Here is a 20,382-nt window from a genome sequence, read left to right on the forward strand (position 1 = left end):
GCTTTGTTACTAAACATTATGTAGCCCTTTTTAGCAGGCTCAGCTTTGAGGCAACTGGCACACAGAACAACCTGTTTCTGGCAGGGCACCAGAAAGAATCATGGGTTAAGATTCCATGGATCTGAGTTTGAATTCTAGCTGTGCAACCTTAAGCAAGTTCTTGGAGGGGAAATTTGCCTCCATTTCATCATCTCCATGAGATTTTGGGGATTGGCCTTGATCATTTCTGGGGTCTTTTCATTCAGCATCCTGTGAAACAGCCTTAGAGTGGTCCAACCTTACTTATCCAACAGTGGGTCAGATGCTTTGGGCATGGAGATGACACAGTCACCACAGATGTCAGGGTTTCATGGACGGAGTAGCAAAATAATGGCATACAGGCAACTGTAATGTCAAGGCTAATTATTTCTATTTTATTTTATAAAATTCATAACCACCGACTGTACAGGGTCCTGTGTTCAGGGTATAGATGAATGAGTCACCTTTCAGTTCTCAGGGAGTTCAGTCTTCTAGGAGGGTAGTTAAGAAACACACACACACACACACACACACACACACACACACACACACACACAGAGTCTGGGTGTGGAGAACAGTTCAGAAAAACGATTGATCAGCATGAGAAGCAGAAAAAGGCAGAATCAATGCTAAGGACTTCAAATATGTCATACACGGGAGGCCTTGAATGCGAACTCGTGCATCTGAACTTCTCGAAAAGGCTTTTCCAGAGGGGAGTGATATCGGATTTTATTTGTGCATTAGAATGATTAACATGGCAGTATGTGGTTGGTGAAATTTCAATGTGGATGGCTTGTGTAGCACACACATAAACAGCTCTGGTTCTAGAATGTGAGACCCACGGTAAGAGCAGAATTAAATTTGGTACCCTGTGAATTTGTGTTGTACAACTTGGACTGGTGCCCAACTCTGCAAGGCCAGGTGACCAAGCAGGGGAACGTTTTATTAAGCATGCAGGTGACAAAGTTCGCAGGGAGTGAACTGGAGGCCCCAAAGGACCAAAATTCTGGGCCAAATCAAGTAAGGAGATTTAGTAGGAATAAATGCAAAGTACTACACTTGGGTTCAAAAAAATCAGCTTCCAAGTGTGAGACAGAGATGTGGCTGGACAGAAATTCCCGAGAAAGCTCAGGATTGGGGAGGAGGGATTCAGCAGGCTCCAGGTTCAATAGAAGTCATGAGTGGGATAGAAAAGCCAAAGGAGGCTATATGGAGAAGCCTATCCAGCGGATGACAGTATTAGATTTGGAGCCAGAAGTTCTGAATTCAAATCCTGCCTCAGATGCTAGCTGTGAGTCACTTGACCTGATTCTGTCTCAGTTTCCTGACCTGATAATAATGGCATCAACCTTCCAGGGTTGTTGTGGAAACCACATGAGACGACACTTGCAAAGTGCTTTACAGCTGTTCTTCTTTTGCTATCCTATGCAGACTGAGCTTAACAAAGTTATTTAGGGACAGTCATGATGGTCATCTCCCTTCCTTCCCCCGAAATGCTTGGGTTTTTGCAGGGACACAAGAGGTTCTTTACACTACAACATTTGAATTACTTTGGGCATTGTGGTTGATCTTCCAGGCACCAAGGACAGAGAAGAAAAGCTGAGAGGCGTCACGGTGCAGGGGGCAGAAAGGCTGGATCTCAGTTGAGCCTGTTTATCATGTTGTGTAAAAAGAAGGGGTTGGACGAACAGTCTTTAAGGCCCTTCTGACTTCAGGTCTGCAATCTGATGATGAGGATGATGATGAGAGAGAACCCTTTGACCCAGCATTCCCAGGTTTACCAGTTGCTTACCTCACTCCCCTCGAGCACCTTACATGATGACCTATCATCAGAGACATAGCATGGTCTGGTGGGTAGCCTCCGGAACACCTGGGCTCTGGTTTGTCCCTGACGTATCCTGGCTCGTGGGGGATCCTGGGTTAAGTGATGCATCACCCCAGGGACCCCTTCCCAATGCCCCAGAATGCTCTCTGCACCTAAGCAATCATCACCCCAAAATCACTGGGGTGTTACTGGTGTTGGCCAAGAGGTACTAGGGCATACCCAGTGCTGAAGCATGGGACCGGAGGAGGACATGGCTCTGCAAAGGTGGTGTAATGACCGAGTTAGATTGGAACCCAGGCCCTCCAACTCCAAACCCACTGTCTGCCCAGTCTCTCCAGAATCCCTACTGTCCCTCAAAGCCAAGGGGCAAAGCTTAGCCCATTGTTTTAGGGCTGCCTTTTTTCCCTTGAAAGATCTTGCCAGGGACCTCACCAAGGATTATGAGTGAAATTTGTCAACTGCTCCTTCCATTAGCTCAGCAGTGAGACTGATCAAAGCTGTGCGGCTCAAGGAGTCCAGCAAAACAGAACTTCTCCAAACGCCACGATACACCATGATAAGAACAATTCCAATGTTTTCCCTTTGAAGTTTCAATACATAACTATGGAGAAGGAAAAAACCTGGACTCCTGTTGTTGAATTTTGTTTTATTTTTTTTCCTTTTAAAAAGTTTTTGGCACTACATAGTTCTGTAAAGAATAGAAGTGACAAATTTTAAAACACATGAAATCCCTTCCTAATTCTTATTTTTAAGAACAATATATATAAAGTCTGAAGCAACCAAAGTATGAATACAGCTAATAGAAAATAAAGAACTTAATTTTTTTTAAATTCTCTCTTTTTACATTTCATCAAGGTAAAACAAAACACAAAAGTCCCTTAAAAATAGGGTAATAAAATAGATGAAATTTGTATCACTCATTTCGGTGATACCAGTAAAAACTATAGCTTGTATCTATATACAAATGATACACTTTAAAAACAGTCTTAAATTTAAATAATCTGTATCTAAACAAGTTGTGTTAAAATGTTAAATCCAGGACCTGATTTGCTTTGATTTCTGTGAAATGTCATTTCTTCTGCTGGATGTAGTTCAAGCTGAGGGACGGGTGCCCTTGAGACAGCAGAGGGAATCTCGGGTTGCTTGGCATCAGTGGGCCAGCTGCAAACCAACCAAAACAAAGGGGCTTCACTTCCATTTCAGTGTATTTCCTCTGGGTGGGTGCCTGGGGACATGGCTACATCTGTGAGGACTAGGGGCCAACATGTCAGTCTACAGGAGGAGTCGGAGACTAACCAGGACCCTCAAGTGACTATTTGCTCCCTGAAGACCCAATAAATGACCTTTATCCGGTTTCATACTTTTTTCTCATGTTATAGGAACAGGGGAAGATAAAATGAATGACATTAACCTTCATTTCATAAGACAAGGGTTGTATGGGTAGGCGGATGGGGAAAGGAGGTTAACAGGGACACACTTATGATGTCCCTCCCGGAGCCCTATGTGATGGAAGTTTCTCCCAACTGAGGTGAAAAACTTGTCACACGAGAGACTAGAGGGAAGGGTCAGGTTTCCCTCATCCCCAAGCTGCCCCCTGAGGTCCAGAGCAACCATGTGAAGGAACATGGTCTCTAACTCCCTGCAGAAAAGAGGACTTTGGGCTCCCTCTTCTAGAAGACTCCCCCCGTGTGGGCAGAAACCTCTGACTCAAGAGCGGCCGTCTGGGCAGTGAGGAAGGCTCTGGTGACATGAATGATAGGACTTAAGTGTACCAAGTATTGAGTGAGACTTATGAATTGTCAAACCTGAAGCTCACAGCTGTGGGCATGCAGGGCACTATCCTTCTGACTGCCATAGTGAGGGTAGAAAATAGTTTCTCTGTTTCTCTAGAAAAGCCCCAGACCAACTGAGGAATAAAGCCCAGACCTCATATGTTGCCTGTAAGAACCAAGATGACTTTTAGGGGAAACAATAAAAGCGTGAGTCTGAATTCCTCTTAGCGGTGAGGCTCACCACCCAAGGCAAACCCTCCATGGGCTGCCTGGCCTGCCCGCTGCCCTCTGGGCCCAGTGATCCCAGCTTTGTTCCCTGGAGGAATGGGCTTGAGGACCACCCACAGGTTCCTAACTAAGACCCTGGCCTGCCCTACATAGAAGCCGCAGCCCTGCCCAGCAAATGGCACGTGAGGAGCAGTACCTGTAGGGTAGAAAGCTTTGTTCGGCTGAAAGCCAGCGTTCCCCTGCTGGAGGAAGTTCTGAGGCACGCCGCCGTAAGGCCACGACGCTTGGAGGATAGGGAAATGGGCGGGGGCCCCGTGATCCCAAGGTATCGGAGGGGTCAGTTTTGCAAATTGTCCTTGAAAGCCCTGATCTGCTTTCCAAAGGGAAGGAAAAGAGAGGTGTCAGAATGCAAGGCAGCCCCAATGCCATTTCCTTTTCTCAGATCTAAGAGAACATGGAACCCATCCACTTGCCTTAAAAATTCTACCCTACAATGCCCCTAACACAGGTCATCCAGCATCCACCCACCCAGAGACCAGGGCTGGCTAATCTCCTAGGACAGCTTATATTCATCACTGTTAGGAGCTCATGAGGGAAGTGGTGGCCAAAGCCCTGGGTCCAACCCGAGTGCTACTGGAAATTCTGCTGCAGGCCCCACTGCAAGTCACTCCCTCACTCTAGGTCACAATTTCTTCTTCTGTTACATGGGGTGGGTGGAATTTCAAAGATGCAGATTTAGGCTTGGGGTAAAAAAAAAAAAAGGCTCTAAACAATCAGAGCCCAACAATACCATTCATTCACCCTGTCCTCACAATAATTCTGTGATGCAGCTTATCCAAGACTGACTGCCCCTATTTTACAGATGAAGGTAGGAGGGACCTGCCTGTGGTCACTTGGCCAACAAGGAGGTAAGATGGGAGGAGGTCCTTGCCAGGAAGGGCTTTCCCTCACGAGGGGCCATTCAGTGCAAACTGGACGACCCCAGGGCTGAGGTGGAGGGGAATCTCCCTTGAGGTCAAGCTTGGTGGGCTAGAGCTGAACTCCTCACCGATGCTGAGCCCAAGCAGCCTGTGTTCCAGACTCCCAGGCATTCTGTGATTTCGTGAATCATAAACAATGGCCACTCAGGTAGCACTTCAGGACTGGGATCCCCCCTTGTGGGGGTCTGTCTCGGGATTTCACCCATGAAGGGACTCTTCATGGGGGCTCTCCACACTGTACATCTGCCATCCATTTCCCTAACAGACTCCCTCCCCTGGAGGACAAAGAGCCTAGTGACTCGTTGCGGGGCCCCTGCTATGAAAGTATCAGGACGAGGACTGGAACTCAGGACTCCTGAATTCAATTCCTGTGCTTCCCCCACAACTTCAGACTGCTCTCAAACCCCTGATATGACGGGGAGAAAAACTGACTCCGAGTGGGGGCCTTGGGTATTTCCTCTCAAAGTTAGAATACATTTATCAGTTTGGTTGTTTCATATTTTGTCATCTGAATTCTAACAATATTCTAAGGGACTTGTCCATAGTAACATTCCTAAACACAAGACAGTTTTCTGATGAAAACTACGACTAAACCGAAGACTTCATCCTACAAATGTTTCACAGAATCGCAGCAGGTCAGAGCTGAATGAGCATCAAGGTCTCCCCAATCCAATCCTCTCATTTTTTATATGAGGAAACTGAGACTCCAAGGGAGGGAGTCATTCTTACTTAGCTACACAGCCAGTGAGGGCAGCCACTGTAACTCCCGAATCCAGAGCCCCCAACACCACACCACCAGACCGGCTCCTCAACAGCTGACCCACAGCCACAACACCACAGAGAGGGAGGAAGGAAAGGTTACCTGAGTTCCCCACTGCACCATTGTTCACCAGTGAGTTTGGAGCCACAGGGCTGTGCCAGTGTCCCTCGTGAGAAGTGGGAATGCCCAGGGGGGGCCTGGCAGCAGGCTGTGCAAAGATGATGCTGGGGTCGTTCAGGCTCACAGTGCTCTGGTTGTTGGTGGTCCCACTGCCACCAGACTGCATGGGAAATGGGACGCCAGCAGGATGGGTAGGGTTCCCTGGTGCCGAGTGGATCACAGGGCCATGGATCGGCCAGGTGGCACCTGGGAGAGGGATGGGGTGGGGGTGGGGGTGCACCTGCAGGAGTCCCAGATTGTGCAGGGCAGAATACTGACCTGGGGGCGACTGGGGAAAGTTAAACAAAGGCAGTTGGACCTGATGGGGCGGCTGGGCCGCCTGCGGTGGGCCATGCTTGGGCTGGGCTATGGGCTGTGGCGTGGTCTGGGCAAGAGGAGCTGGCTGAGAAGAATTCTGGGGGAATGGCGGGGGCTGTGGAGAGTAAGATGACGGCTGTGAATCAGACTGCAGAGAAGAGAGAGAATTCCCAGTTAAATCCCGGACACTTTCACATCCTAGATATTTGCTATGAACACCCACACATAGCACAGACCATGGGCTAGCCACAGACAGTTAACAGCTCTGGCACTTGTCCCCCACAGGCAGATTAAGGATATCAATGATTGTCCAGAAGGGGACTTGGAGAAGTTACCCCGAGCAGGTGCCCCATGAAGGGAATTCTGGCAGCCTGCCACCAACCATAGGCAGATGCTGCCAGCCTTTGGTTCTCAAGGGGCTTGCACTTACACATTCAGAGGGCTGCCTGGTCCGCAACGGTCGGTCGACTTGTTGCTGGACTGAGCCAGCCACTGCTGGGGCACTGACAAGGCTGCGTACCAGCTGGGCACCTAAATAAGAAACAGAAGCTTGAGCTGGCATGGAAATGAGTCAGTGAAGACCTTAACTGACAAACAGTGCCATGGTAAAAGGTGCACCAAAGCTCAGGAAGAGCTGGGTTTGAACCCTGGCTCTGACATGTAACAGCTGAGGGACCTTTGACAACTCCCTCCCCATATCAAAGGGCCCCAGCCCTTGGACTGTACTCTTGCTCTCCAGAGGGGTTGGAAGAAGATGCTAAGAAATGGGACCATTCTGAGCTACAGAAAACAGAAGGGATGACTGTCCGGTGATGAGGCTGCTCAGACAAGGACACTTACAAAGACTCCCTTCAGAAGGATTATGTCTTGGAGGGCTTGTGGGACACTGGGCACACTACAGCATTATTGGTGGAGCTGAGCTGTGGATGAACACAACCATTCTGGAGGACAATTTGGAATTATCCAAATAAAGCAACTAACACGTCTGTGCCCTTCGACCCAGAGAGTCCACTCCCAAGCACATATTCAAAGAGATCAATGACAACACCAAAATATTTACATCAGCCTTTCTGTGGCAGTAAAGAACTGGAAATAAGACAGAAGCCCATTCATGGGGAAAAGCTAAATAAACTGTGGTCAGTGAAGGTAATGAGATATGACTGTGGTCAGAAATGACAAATCTTAATGAGAAGACGGCAAAGAAGCAGGAAAGACTGACGCGAGGACTCCGGCAATGGAGACGGAAAAGCCGATTACTAAAACAACCTCAATCAACGTTGTGCCCATTCTGAGAATAGCCAAGAATAAGCTCAGCCCCAAAGGACTACGGAAAGACCCATCCCCCCCAGCGCAGAAATGGGGGAGAAGGGGCCCCCAAGTGGGAACACTGCATACGCTGGCAGATTTTTCAATGTATTGGTTGGTTTTGCTGAATTTTTTCTTCTTTTTTTAAAAAATTCTTTGTTATGGTTTTCTGGGAAAGTGAAAGACACAGGAGATATATAAGTGAAAGTGAAGACAAAAGACAGCAATAAAAACATTTTTTTTTAAAGAAGGAATACATCCCCCTCCAGAAAGTTGGAAGTGTAGACAGAGCAGCAGTGGCTCTCCTGCTCCCCAGCCCCTCCTCCCTTTTGCTCAGGCACCATACCAACCACAAACAGCTCTGGAGACACCCAGATCACAGGTTAGCTATCCTAGAAATCTAACCTTTACACTGAGCCTGCAACACAGGAGGCGCTTCATCAATGCCCATTCCCTTTCCACTCTGGAGTCACTGCTGTCTTACTCCCATCCCACTGAGGGGTCTCCTCTCTCTGACTGTCCCCTCAGTGGGGGCCTGGGGCCAGAGCTCTGAGGCGAGCAGCAGGGGCTGGAGCTGCCTCCTTCAGACAGACCACAGGCAGCCTACCTGGGCAAAGAGGTTTACCTGCCAGCCCATTGTTCCTCTGCCGAGCCGGTTTGTACTCGGGGCATTCTCTTCTGACGTGTCCCACGTCTCCACAGATAAAACACCTTTTCTCTCGAAGTTCTCTGTCTTCATCCTTCATTTCTTTCTCATCTTCTTTCTCATTCTCTTTCTTTTTCAGCCTAAACAGTAAAGCGCTGATGCCAACAACATTGTATGGATAGGTATTTCTAAGGAGCCTTGGCCAATGGAAAACTAAGCCCAAGTCCGCGATCCCGTCACCTGAGCTGCATCCCTAGCTTATGGTAAACTTCCCCTAACCCTGGATGCCACGTGAAAGGAAATCTTACAGTTTACTGAGTATATTCACATAATCAATCAAATAAAAATTCATTTGCTAATCTAGTTAGCTACTATTTATTCCCCACATCTCCTTGGCAAGTGTCTGGTACACCTGGGTTGGGAACCCTGGCTCTAAAATTGAAATCTCTGATGCTTCATGCAACAGACACAATGATTTTGGGGCTGAGGTCACTGTGTGTGTGTGTGTGACATACTTTTGTCAAAGGGTTAATCAGAATCACCACATTTTCCCTGCTTTATAATCATTCTTTCCTGCCTGCTCCCAACCCCCTCAGCAGTCACCTGCCCTCACTCTCCCCCACCCCAAGAATCTTTCTTTTACATCTTGTTTTTGGCAACTCCAGTTTCTGCCCAGTGTTTGCTTGCCCACCTCCTCCTTTTAGGACAGTCTTTCATGTAGTGCCCAATTTTCCCGCACACACGGCAGCACCGGTCATTGGGAGCCAACTCTCCATCCGTCAATACTTTAGAATCAAAGAAGTACTCCTAGAAAGAAACCACTTGCTGATGAACTCTGCCGTCAGAGCTGCGGTGAAGGGATAGCATACGCCCCTTCACACAAAGCCAACACATATGTGAGATAGACATGAAAGGATGTGTGGTGCTGAGCACAAGAACTTACCGCTTCTCTCCCAACAAGAGGATAAAAAGGGGTGCCAAAAAGTTTCCTGCCATTGATAAACGCCTTCATGATGAAATTAGTCACTGGAGGGAAAAGAAGGCAGAGAAGATGCAAACACTGATGTTTCCCTGCTCTAAAACCGCGGCCGTGCTATCGTTTAGAACTTACTTTTTCTGGACACTCCAGCACCGAGGTTATGATTCAAGTCAAAAGGATCTGGAAAAGAAAAAGAATTTCCTTGTTTAAGCACTTTGAACAGAAATCACCATTTTTAGGTGCAACCAACCAAGATAAGCATTCCTTAACATTTCCCATGTGTTAGAGACCAGGGGAGGTAGCAGGGACTCAAGATGTGTAGGTGCCCAGCAGCTCCACATCCTCCAGTGAAAGAGGGCTGCTCCCCATCCCGTGTGTGTGTGTGGTGTGGTGTGGTGTGGTGTGGTGTGGTGTGGTGTGGTGTGGTGTGGTGTGGTGTGGTGTGGTGTGGTGTGTGTGTGTGTGTGTGTGTGTGTGTGTGTGTGTTCATTCCCCCATTAGAATGGAAGCTCCTGGGAGGGCAGGGCCATCTCCTGCCCACTCCCCCCATTTGTATCCCCAACCTCAGCATGATGCTGGCACATAGTGGGTGCTTAGTCCTTACTGATTACTCCCATTCCATGCTCCTCTCCCGCAGAGCTATTTCTCTGTTGTAGCTCTCCCACTCCTGGGATGATGCGTTTCCTTCTGCCTAAGGACACCCTGCCCAGCCCATCCTCCCTAACCTCCCCTCTGCTGGCCAATTCCTCTGGGCACAGTGGAATTCTGCTCCCCAAGTGTCCCACTCCCCTTCTGCCTTCTGGCATTCAGAACCTCCTCAGCCCACATCTCTGACACATAACCCCTTCTCACTCCTTTTTCAAGCCTCTCACCCTAGCACAGGCCCCCCATACCCTTGCCTATAACAGCCTCCTCGGGGGTGCGCCTGCCTCAAGGTCCTCCCCACTCCAGTCCCATCCTCCATTTAGCCACCAAACGAATTTTCCTAAATCACAGGTCTGACTATGTCACCCCCCAATTTAATAAACTCCAGTGGCTTCCGATCATCTCTAGGATCAAATATGAAATCCTGCAAAGCTTTTCAAGTCTTTTGCACCCTGGCACTCAATAAAAATGAGCTATGGATTAATTTTTTAGCAGGTTTTGTGGGGTTAGGGGCCATATCAACAATTATTAGATTAAGGGTTTATTACATCTAAAATGTATAAAAAACAATAAAGTTCCTGTCTTTAAGGAACTTATACTTTATAGGGAGAATCCATATGAACACAGACAAGAAGATATAGGAGGATCCGGGGGTCAGGGTTCAGCAACTGGGCTGAACCCTGGAGATATCAGGGGAAGAAGAAGGGTGTGCCATGTATGTGCGGCAGCCCATGCCAAAGCATGAGGAGATGCCATGGGGACTCAGTGGAATAAGCACTAATTGAATCCAGAGCAGGTGAAGTTACCTTGACTCGATCATATTCTAAGTGGTCTGAGAACAGAAGAGGCATGGGAGAGCTGAATGTGTTAGAACCAGCTAATGCTTTGCACAGTGACAACTTCACCACTGGAAAGGGGAGACTGAATATACAGCTTAGATCTCATCAGTGAGCTAAGCAAGTGAGGATCAGAGGTGTGCTCTAGGGCCTGGATGTTTTGGAAAAATCTTCCTATCTGAGGACCAATTTATTACTGGAAACAAATGCATTAGTCTGTTTGAAAAAGGGGGGAAAGTTTTCACAGAAGGCCTTGATGACACTGCAATAGCTAAGAAAGGCTGAAGAACCACACAACACACGCTGACCACCCCCCTTGGGAATGTTCCTCTGCAGACCCCCAGTGCTGAGGCGATGCCCAAAGTCCCTGTGAGGCCGCCTAGCGATTACCTTCGATCGCAATGCACTTGGACGTCCACTGCTTCTCAAAAGTCGTCAGCAGCTTCTTCTGGCGGATGCTGATAACATATTCCTTGAAATCAAATTCTTCAGTGTAAAAGCGCAGCAGCCCCAGCCAGAGCTCACCCAGGGTCTCTGTGTTTTGGCCCAGGGAAGGCAAACGTTTTTTCTACAGGGAGAGAGGAGTTTCTTAGGGCTGCCTGGCAATGGGGCAGCAGATTGAAGGCAAAATTTTGCATCAACTTACTAGACAAGTCCCACCACAAACAAAAGGGCTATAAGAGTTACCAGTTCCTCCATGTCATCAAAGAAAAAGGCGTTCCATCCATCCACCATTCGCTGGGGAATTTGTTTTCCATCAAATATCTGGAGCAAACAAACCAATTGTTTGGTTATTTCTGCTAAGGTCATCCTTTTAGTTGCTTTAAAGTCATTTAGAAATAATAGTTGTAGCAGTAATACCTTCTCTAATAAATACAGGATGGGATAGCACCAAAAAGTTCATGGGTAACATCTACCTGAAAGCATGTTTATGACTAAGGACACTGTAATAGGATAAGATATGGCCTATCAACAAGCCGGTGAGATCAGCAGCCGAAGCGTAGTGCCCATCTTCCTAAGGCAGAAACAAACGCAGAGGGAAAAGGGACCTGCACAGAGCCAGCAGATTTCCCAACATTTCTACATTCTTGCAAGTATGTGACAAAGCCAGAATCTGGGCCCAAATGTCCTGATATGTACGTATGAAATTAACAAAAATATTCTTTTTCTCCTACTTCAAAGGAAAAAGAATGTAAAATCTTCCTCACGGATACAGATCATTGAACAATACAAATCCCCACACAGGCTGTATCTAAAAACTACACAAGTCATTCTGTACCAAATCTGTCAATTCTCTGTCAGGAGGTGGGCAGCAGGGATCATCCTCAATCCTCCAGAAATCATAGCTGGTGGCTGTGTCTTTCCAAGCTCATTACAATGTGGTGATGACATAAACTGCTCTGCTTCTGCTCACTTCATCAGCCTAGGCTTCTTGGAACGATCCTCCTCCCTTCTCCCAGACTGAGAGATTCTAGCACGTTCAAAGATGGTAACTCCCAGCCGAAGGGGCCCCTCCCTGGTTTTCAGGTCAATGCACAAAAGTTGCCATAAATAGTTCTGTACCTGGGGGGCCTTTCCTTTCCTTTAATCTCTCTGGGACTTAAGGGGCATGGTCGTGGTATGGGACTGATAGGTTTCCCTTTCCTATCCCAGGCTGCCCTTCTGAACCAGACTACAGAAAAGAATTAGATGAAGGCAAAGTTTCAAGTGAGAAGCACAGGATTAGGACACAGTTCAGAGATAGCACTTGGACAGTCTACAACTGTCATCTAAGGTCTCTCGTGGCTCCGATAGTCTAGGAATCGATGATTCTAAGCAGAGCCTGCCCTTCTTTTACATACAAATCCAGCAGTTGTTGGCCTGGGCACAAAGTATGTCAAGGAAAAGGGATCCTGCCCAATGCGGCTCCTCATCTTGCTGTTTAATCCCAAAGGGCTGCAGCTAACGGGTATTTCTAGCCCGGCACAGACAGCAACCAGACGCTTCACCCGTCGGTGATTTCCTACCAAGTCAGGATCTGTAATTTCCCCAAATAACTATTCTTTACCCCCCACATCCAAGCCACCATTCTTCTCTGAAGCCAGACTGGCCACTCCCAAATGCCGAGGTGACCAAAACAGCTGACCGAAGAGAGGAGATGAGCGATGAAGAAAAGATCGTTCCTATAGCATGATAAAACAGGACTCCTGATCACCACCTCTGAAGGAATGTGAGCAAAGACAAGTTGCTCTTTTTGTCACAGGAAGCCATGTGCTGGTCACAGCAACCATGGGAAGACACAGATCTGGGAACGAAAGCTCCCAGAAGGCTCAGTGTCCTCCAGACTTGAAGGGCTATGATAACTACTGACTGACTCGAATGGATCAAGGTATGTACAGATCTCGTCAGACCCTGGTGCCCTGGGGCTTCTCCTTCTCTGAGGGTTTGTCAGACTGAAACAGTCTGCTTGCCAAAAGCTTTTACCAGGAATAGGCAGGCCACCAGAGATCTTGAGATAGAAAGAAAGATCCAAGGAAGACACAAAAAAAGTTGGGATGGCTAAAATCCCAGCACATGCCTTATGTTTTTTCTTCTTAATTTAATATTTTGTCCTTAGTAGATATTCTCTGATGTGTTTTGTAGTAGTAGTAATAGTGATGACAGCATTGGCGGAACACTTGCAGTTTCCTAAGCGCTTTACAAATATCTTATCTGATCCTCACAACAACCCTGGGGAGAGGGGGAAAGGTGCTGTTTTCAATTTTGCAGCTGAGGAAACTGAGGCAGACAGTGGTCAAATGACTTGCCTAGGGTCATACAGCTAAGTGTCTGAGGCCGGCCTTGGAAAACTTCCTAAGAAGTTTCAGTGTCTCTGCTGTAGAGGTCACAGACTAAAGAAGATTAGAACACCTGTGCTGGCAAAGACAGCAAGGTCCCTCTGGTCCAGAAGGGGCCTCATGCTTCTTTCTTGTTCTCTCGGTTACACCCAAGCCCCCCAAACACACACCTCCTGAAGCACTGGGATCACAGGGGGGTCTCTTTGTTGCAGGAAGTACAGCACCATGAGGATATAAGCGTATGAAGACAAACTTCCTCTGGACGCGTCGCCGATGTCACAGCGCTAAAAAAAGCACAGACCATAAGTAAGGAGAGAGATAAGATAGCATAGTGGACCCCATGAAGCCCGAGAGCTGCTGCCTCAACGACTCTCCCCCATCTGCTGGTAGGCCCAGCATGGTTGTGACAGTCACACAAAGTCAATGACAAGCAGAACTTGAACCCTGAGCTTCGACAAAGTTCAGCGTCCCTCCCACTTCCTCTTTAATCTCATTCTGTGGAACATTTTCAGGGACAATGACCCTCTAAGCTCTAACCCTGGAGAACTTTAGATTTTTCCAAAATGCTTTAACTATATGGTAGTTTAACTACTACTACTTTTAACTACCACTTGCACCTTGTGAGTACAAGCAGACTGGCGATTCACAGAAAAGAGGTGGGTCTGAGCTGAATTTTGGTGAGAGGTGTTATCTAAAAGGGTAAGGAGGAAGGAAGAGGCTTGGACAGGACTAGACTTATTCACGGAACCCTCCATGAGCTCTTGTGGGCTAGGAAGTGATGGGGGAGGCTTTCCACAGCTGAGCAACTGGAGCTCTAGAGGCAAGAGGGAGGCCTGCCCCGGGCACTGAATGCCAAGCACAAGGGTCTCATTTAGACTTCATCCTGTGGGCAGTAGAGGGAGAGCCAAGAAGGGTCAGGACCATGATTAGGGAGCCATGTGCACAACAGACTGGTCAAGGGAGCCTGATCTTTCCTGCTCTTCCCCATACCCTGCAGGGAGTGACTGGAGCACATGTCCTCCAAACCAAATGGGATAAATGAGATACTCATGGCTCATGAGGGCAGTACTATCCCCATTGGGCAGCGAGGGCCCTCTCAGATGTCCCCCAAGAGCTCATGGACCCAGAAAGGGTCAGTCTAGTCCAAACAGCCTCAATACTGAACAGGTACCATCCTCTTGGGGTAGTGCCCCTCCCACTAACGTCCCCTTGGAAGAACGGCTGCCATAGCCCAACGTACAGAATGTAGCAGCCCATCAACACAAGGGACAGAAACATGGCAAAGGCCAACAGACAAAGAGGCAACATTGCACAAGACTCACGCCAACTTTCCGAGACAAAAGAGTAGCAAGAACTAAGCATTTCCATTTAATTTTAAAATACTTCCCCCTCAAAGTACTCATGGGGTGTGGTTAAAATGGAAAATAAAGGAACTAGCTTTGACATGAATGTGTGTGTGTATGTGTGTGTGTGTGTGTGTGTGTTAGAAAGAGAGGCAGAAAAAAGGGGGGAAGAGGGAATGACAGAAAGAGAGGGGGGAGAGAAAAGGGGAGAGAAAAGGGGAGGAAAGAGGGAGTGAGAGAAAAAGAGAGGGGAAGAGAGTGAGATATCATGTATCACTAATTTCCCTTCTCTGCCCCAAGGTCCTTAAACTGCACCATCCACCTCAGAAGGTAGAATTTACTTTGTAAACCTCATGTGTGAATTCTAAGGGTGAAATGAACTAAGATCATTTGAGAACACACGGGTCTCCTCAGAACCCTGCGCAGCCCCATATTCCCCAGCCACCCTCCCTGGCTGCCTACCTTGGCGAACACTTTCATGGTATATCCCAAGTACTGCACCCGAGGATCGATAGCTGCATACGTAGCCAGCATTCTTGTATTATGCTGAGCCTGAAAAAAAACCTTTGTGTTTGAAAACATTCAAATCCAAGTCAATAGCTCATAACTAAGAAGCAAACTGAGCTGTGAGAACAGAAGTCTGGTTTCCCATGTGACAGAGGTGGCACAGGCCTCCTAAGTTCTTTTTCCTCATACTGGGGGAAGGCTAGGCCTATCCAGAAACAGGCAATGAGGATGATGAAGGCATGTGCAGGTGGGTTTTATGAGAGCACTTCAGAGTCAGCAAGGTTGAGCCTAGAGAAGCCCAGACCAAAGTGGGGTGCAGGGCAGGGAGTGGGGAAATGACTGGAGGCTTTAAGCAAATATATGTGTGAAATATCAGTCTTGTTCACAGAGAGTGTGGTGGCTCAGAGCATGTCAGGAAGACTTGAGTACAAATACTGCCTCTGCCATTTACCGGCTACACAAACCTGGGCCTGTTTCTTTGGCTCAGAAGTGCACCCACCTCACAGGGTTGTAGTGATGCTGAGTTGAGTTTGAGGCATCTTGGGGAGTGTGGTTTGATACGACCATTCTTCTTCCTCCCCTGCTAATTTCTACCCAGGTGTTCTCTGCCATGCCCCTGCCCACACTCCCTCCCCTTGCACAGTGGCACCCCAACCACTCTGCTTCACGTTGGAGCCAAATGCACCCAGAAGCACACCCCCCCAAGCCTCAGAGATACTTCTCACACCAATTTGTCTCCTTGTGTTAACTCAAAGTTCATTTAAAGGGAGAGGCGCTGTGCAGAGGGTGCTCGTGGGGAAGCAATGTTTATTTATTTTATTTATAACAAAACATATATTTTTAAATGAACAGACCCTTGAGCTGCTTCTCCAGCAGCATGATGCTGAGGCCCTCCCCCTCCTGGCTGCTCTCCCCCAGTCTAAGATCTCCTTGAATTCTGCCTATGGCCGCATTAGCTTTGTCAGGGCCTCGTGCGACCCTGTGGATCCAACCTGAGTTTGCAATCTGCTAAAATCCTCAGGCCTTTTCCATACGAACTGCTATCTGCCCCATCATCCCAGCTTGAAATAGTGAGGTCAGTTTTGTGAAATGAAGCGTGAGACTTTCCATGGATGCTTATGCTACATTCCATCTCATTTTATTTATCCCAGCATGTCCACCAGGCCAGTCACTGATAAAAATTATGGACCATTTCTGGTCCAGGGAAGCCCCCGTGGCCCTCTGTCTAACGGGATGCCACTGTTCTCTCGAGACTTCAGTGGGAGAATAACTGGCGGCCAGATGAGTGAGCAGGCCTCTCTCTCAGGTCCTGTCTTGGGCTTCAAGTAAACAACACTGATTTTTGGGTCCTCTCTCCTACTGAGTTCTTAGAGGGAGAAGGGCACAGTGGGACAGTGGTGGCTTGAGGCTCAAAGGAAAACTCACCAAGGTATTGTATAAGCTGATGTCTCCTTCCAGTCCACTCCGCCTGTGTTCAAATTTGACAATAGGCACTTTGGCAGTAGTTATAGGCAAGATGTTTTTCAAACCTAATAAATAAGACAGGACTTCAGCGTGGGAAGTCATTTTCATCATGCAAACAACACACACGCAGAGCCAGCCTTCAAAACACATACCTGGATGTCGCTTAAGAATTTTTGCCAAACCTTCAATTATTTCCTTACAATTCAATTTCTAAAGAACAAAACAAAAAGGATAAATAATTAATGTTTAACATTTGTCCATCCAAACCACCCAATGTACTGATTTAGTGTGGACAGCACTGAGGTCCAATGCCTCATTCTGATGCCATATGCTGCAGGCAAAGGCCCACTGAGCTGGGGAGCAAATGGAGGACTATGTTTCCATTCTATCCCTCAGTTCTGAGAAAGTGAGAGGCAGCATGGTGTGGCAGAAAGATCGCTAAACCAGAAGTCAGGAAAATGGGTCCCAGTCCTGGTGGCAATACTTTCTAGCTGTCCAATGACAGGAAATGACACGTGACCATGGGCACCAAGGGTGACTTCTCTGTGCCTTAGTCTGCAGGTTTCAGATCTGTGAAATGGGTACAGCAGTGTCTGTCCAAGAAGGGGCAGCAGCCAGGAGGCCAACCTGGGCATTGTCCTGACCAGGTGCCAGTGCTGTCTCTAAGAATAGCCAGCAGGCCAAGAACAGGTCCCTTCCTCTCTTGGCACTCCCAGGTAGCTCACTAAGATTGTTAAGTTCCCTACACAAATAGAATCATCCCCCAAATTCCTCCTGCTTAGAAACCTCTGCCTCCTGCCTCCCCAGCTTTCCTCAAGACTCAGCTCAGAGCCCACCTGCTGCCAGGGCCCCCCTGCTGGCAGTAGAAATAACTTGTGTTCATGGTTGTTGGCAAGCTGAGTTCATTCCTTAGGGGCAGGAACTGGGTTTTTATTACCTTTCTCTGCCCCTCTAGAGGTAGAGAGTAAGCGCTTACTAAATGCTTGCTGACGTGCACACATGCACATGTTCATACACACACACAGATACAGACACAGAGACACAGACACACACACGCAGCTCTAGGACCTGTAACTTCACTGGCCTTGAGTCCCATGGATCAGTGCCTTCTCTTGGGGAGGGGTCGGAGAACTGAGAGGTTAAGAGACTTTCGGAGGGTCATGCAAGCAGCGGGTGGCAGAACCCAGGTCTCCTGGTTCCAAAGCCAGGCTGGCTTTCTGCACATTACCCAGGGCTGCTTCCATCTGTCCGCATACTCTGTGCATATGGTTATTTATGCTCTAACACATCTTGGCACATTTTGAAGCCCCAAAATCTCCAAGCTTAAAATGGACACTGCAGAGATCACTTGCTCCTCCCTGTACCCATTAACTAAGGCCCTACTATGTGCCAGGCATGGTGTACGAGGCCTCTGCCTCAGCCTCCAGGGAACTGACTACTGACCAAGACACATGTCCTATTTCTGACTAGCTCAGTCACAGGACAGCCTGTATTCCAGGATCCTTCAAAGCATGCAAGAAACTTGATGTTAGAAAAAGCTCTTGGGATCCACCAATATTCAATGTCATTACCAGACATTGTGTTATGAACAGGCTAACTGTCCTTCCACGCCATAAACTGCTAAGCTGGGTAATGGGGTCTCTCAGGGGGTTCAGGTGCCTAAGAGCCTTGGACTAAGAAGAACTTACCTGCATTAGCAAGAATTTCTACAGGCAGTCTGTTTTAAAATGAGCCAGTTTTCTCTTTTCTTATTCAAAAGATCATGAGATCATCCCAGAAAGAATCAAAGATTGTAGGTCCCTCACCCTCTGATGCATATTTATTATTTAGGATTCACCAGGTGTGCAAGCAGCACCCAGGCCAATGAAACCAAGGGTCTCTGGAAGCAACAATAAACCTGCTGCCCAAGCTACTCTCCCTCTCCTCTATAATGAATTCACTCATTTCTCCAGAATCACTCTGTACAGACAATTTTCCCTTTCCCTCAGCTCTGCTTTAGAAAGCAAATGCAGAAATAGTGACTAAAAATACATTACATTTTCTGTTAAACAAAAATAGCTAAGATTACAATCTTTTCTGGGATAAAAAACGCCAAGGTCCCCTGTGCCAACTCCTTCCATTTCATGATGTACATGGGAAGGAGGCAGCCCAGAAGTGGGTGTACATGGAATCTACCGTGACTCTGCACTTCTCCACAGAATGGGGACCTGATGAAAGAAAGAGATGGTACTGACCGCCATCTTTAGAGCAACCCCAAAGAAGAGAGACATTTGGGAGAGCCAGTTCTGATGCTGAAGGCTCCATCTCCTGAGAAGTGGCCCTCTCTGAGCGGCAGCATCAGCAGGAACCCACAGAAGGAGTCGTTTTCCTTACGGATGAAGGGTCAGTACACCTAGGGACTCCGCTAGAGTACTAAGGGCTCTGAAAGTGCCTCTGGTCCACACTTCCACATTTGAGGCTGTTGGGCTCCCTCCCCAGGGTTGGGGACCTAGCAAACAGTCCTGTAGTCCTGATGGCCTGAAGCAGACGAGAAATATAGCTTCACGTAAGAACTTTGACAGCCTGGTAGCTCAATTCCCAGCCACAGTTACATGGCTAATAAGTTTCAGATGGGGGATCGAGAACTGCCCAGGACAGACTGACTTAACTGACTTCTCTGAGAGGGCTGCTATGCTGGTGCCTCAAGTCTCTGCTTTAGCTGTAATCTGCCTGGATTTTTAGCAAATGAAGTTTCAGCAAAACTGGCTGTCCTGTAGCATTCTTAGCTGCACTCTCTCCTCACAGCCCTCCCATCCCTGTTGCCACTGTCCGGGTCACCATCATCCTTCACTCTCAGTCACTACTGCTGCCACAGGTTTTGTCACCTAGTTATCAAAGCTCGCTGCTGATGTCACCACCACCACCTTCACGTCTTCTGACTTAATCCTTTCTTTCTGCTCACAGTTACTACCTGTGGTTCAGGTCTCACCCTTTCACCTAAGCAGGGATTTTCAACCTTCTTTGACTGGGTACCCTATCAGGAAAAATGGGGGGCATATCCCCTCAAATCATATGCATATAACAGGTACTACTATACTGATGATTATTAGGTACACTGGAAAATTTACACCAACACACATTTTAAAAAGAATAGTAATAAGAATTAGCATTCAGGTAGCTCTCTACACATGCTCCAGTATTTGGTCTTCACAACAAGTCTGTGAGGAAGGTGCTGGAGGGATGGAAGAATATTTGTTCCTGGAGATAACAAATGGCTACTGGAGTTTACTAAGCAAGGGAGGGACAAAGTCAGATCTGTGCTTCAGGAAAAGTGCTGTGGCAATGGAATGGAGATGGGAGAGATCAGAAAAACCAACTAAGAGGTCAGAGGTGATGAAGGCTTGTATTCATCAGGAAGTTGGTCAGTCAACAAGCATTTATTAAGCACTTCTATGTGCCAGACCCTGCTAAAGCAAACAAAGAAAGGCAGACCATGGTTCCCACCCTTCAGCAGTATACGTTGAAACAGAGGAGTCAACACATAAATACCTAGGGACACATGAGCAGGTAATCTATCCTACTCAATAAATTTCTATGGTTCCCTACCACCTTTAGGACAAAATGGAAAAACCCTGATTAGCTTTTAGAGCTCTTCATGACCTCCCTGTGCTCTATGACTCACCCAAAGCGGTCTTCTCTTTGGTCATCTGGGGTTTCAAGCTCACCCCAGATGTGGAATGTTTTTCCCTTCTCAGCTCTGTCCTTCTTTCAAGACCTAATAGCACTAGTACCACCTTCTACA

At 47.6% G+C, this 20,382-nt stretch overlaps 1 protein-coding gene across 6 annotated transcripts in view; it reads right to left on the minus strand.

Moving 5' to 3' along the window:
* Positions 1-2,474: 2,474 nt before the first annotated feature.
* TUT4 (terminal uridylyl transferase 4) overlaps positions 2,475-20,382 on the minus strand; it is a 65,857-nt gene continuing 47,949 nt past the window's right edge. For 2 of the 6 annotated variants that reach the window (XM_072649469.1, XM_072649465.1), the window contains 14 exons: positions 16,754-16,811; positions 16,563-16,666; positions 15,093-15,182; positions 13,458-13,571; positions 11,159-11,236; positions 10,862-11,039; positions 9,123-9,170; positions 8,955-9,037; positions 8,703-8,818; positions 7,991-8,151; positions 6,491-6,591; positions 5,686-6,208; positions 4,040-4,213; positions 2,475-3,004 (listed from right to left, as the gene is read on the minus strand). In XM_072649469.1, the coding sequence (XP_072505570.1) occupies positions 2,913-3,004; positions 4,040-4,213; positions 5,686-6,208; positions 6,491-6,591; positions 7,991-8,151; positions 8,703-8,818; positions 8,955-9,037; positions 9,123-9,170; positions 10,862-11,039; positions 11,159-11,236; positions 13,458-13,571; positions 15,093-15,182; positions 16,563-16,666; positions 16,754-16,811 (1,920 nt within the window). In that variant the 3' untranslated portion in view covers positions 2,475-2,912. Of the gene's footprint in view, positions 3,005-3,648; positions 3,782-4,039; positions 4,214-5,685; positions 6,209-6,490; positions 6,592-7,990; positions 8,167-8,702; positions 8,819-8,954; positions 9,038-9,122; positions 9,171-10,861; positions 11,040-11,158; positions 11,237-13,457; positions 13,572-15,092; positions 15,183-16,562; positions 16,667-16,753; positions 16,812-20,382 lie in introns of all 6 variants that reach the window. The other 4 variants (XM_072649467.1, XM_072649464.1, XR_011975816.1 and 1 more) reach the window with 3 other exon arrangements.

This window comes from Notamacropus eugenii, chromosome 2 (assembly GCF_028372415.1).
Source record: "Notamacropus eugenii isolate mMacEug1 chromosome 2, mMacEug1.pri_v2, whole genome shotgun sequence".
Lineage (NCBI taxonomy): Eukaryota > Metazoa > Chordata > Mammalia > Diprotodontia > Macropodidae > Notamacropus > Notamacropus eugenii.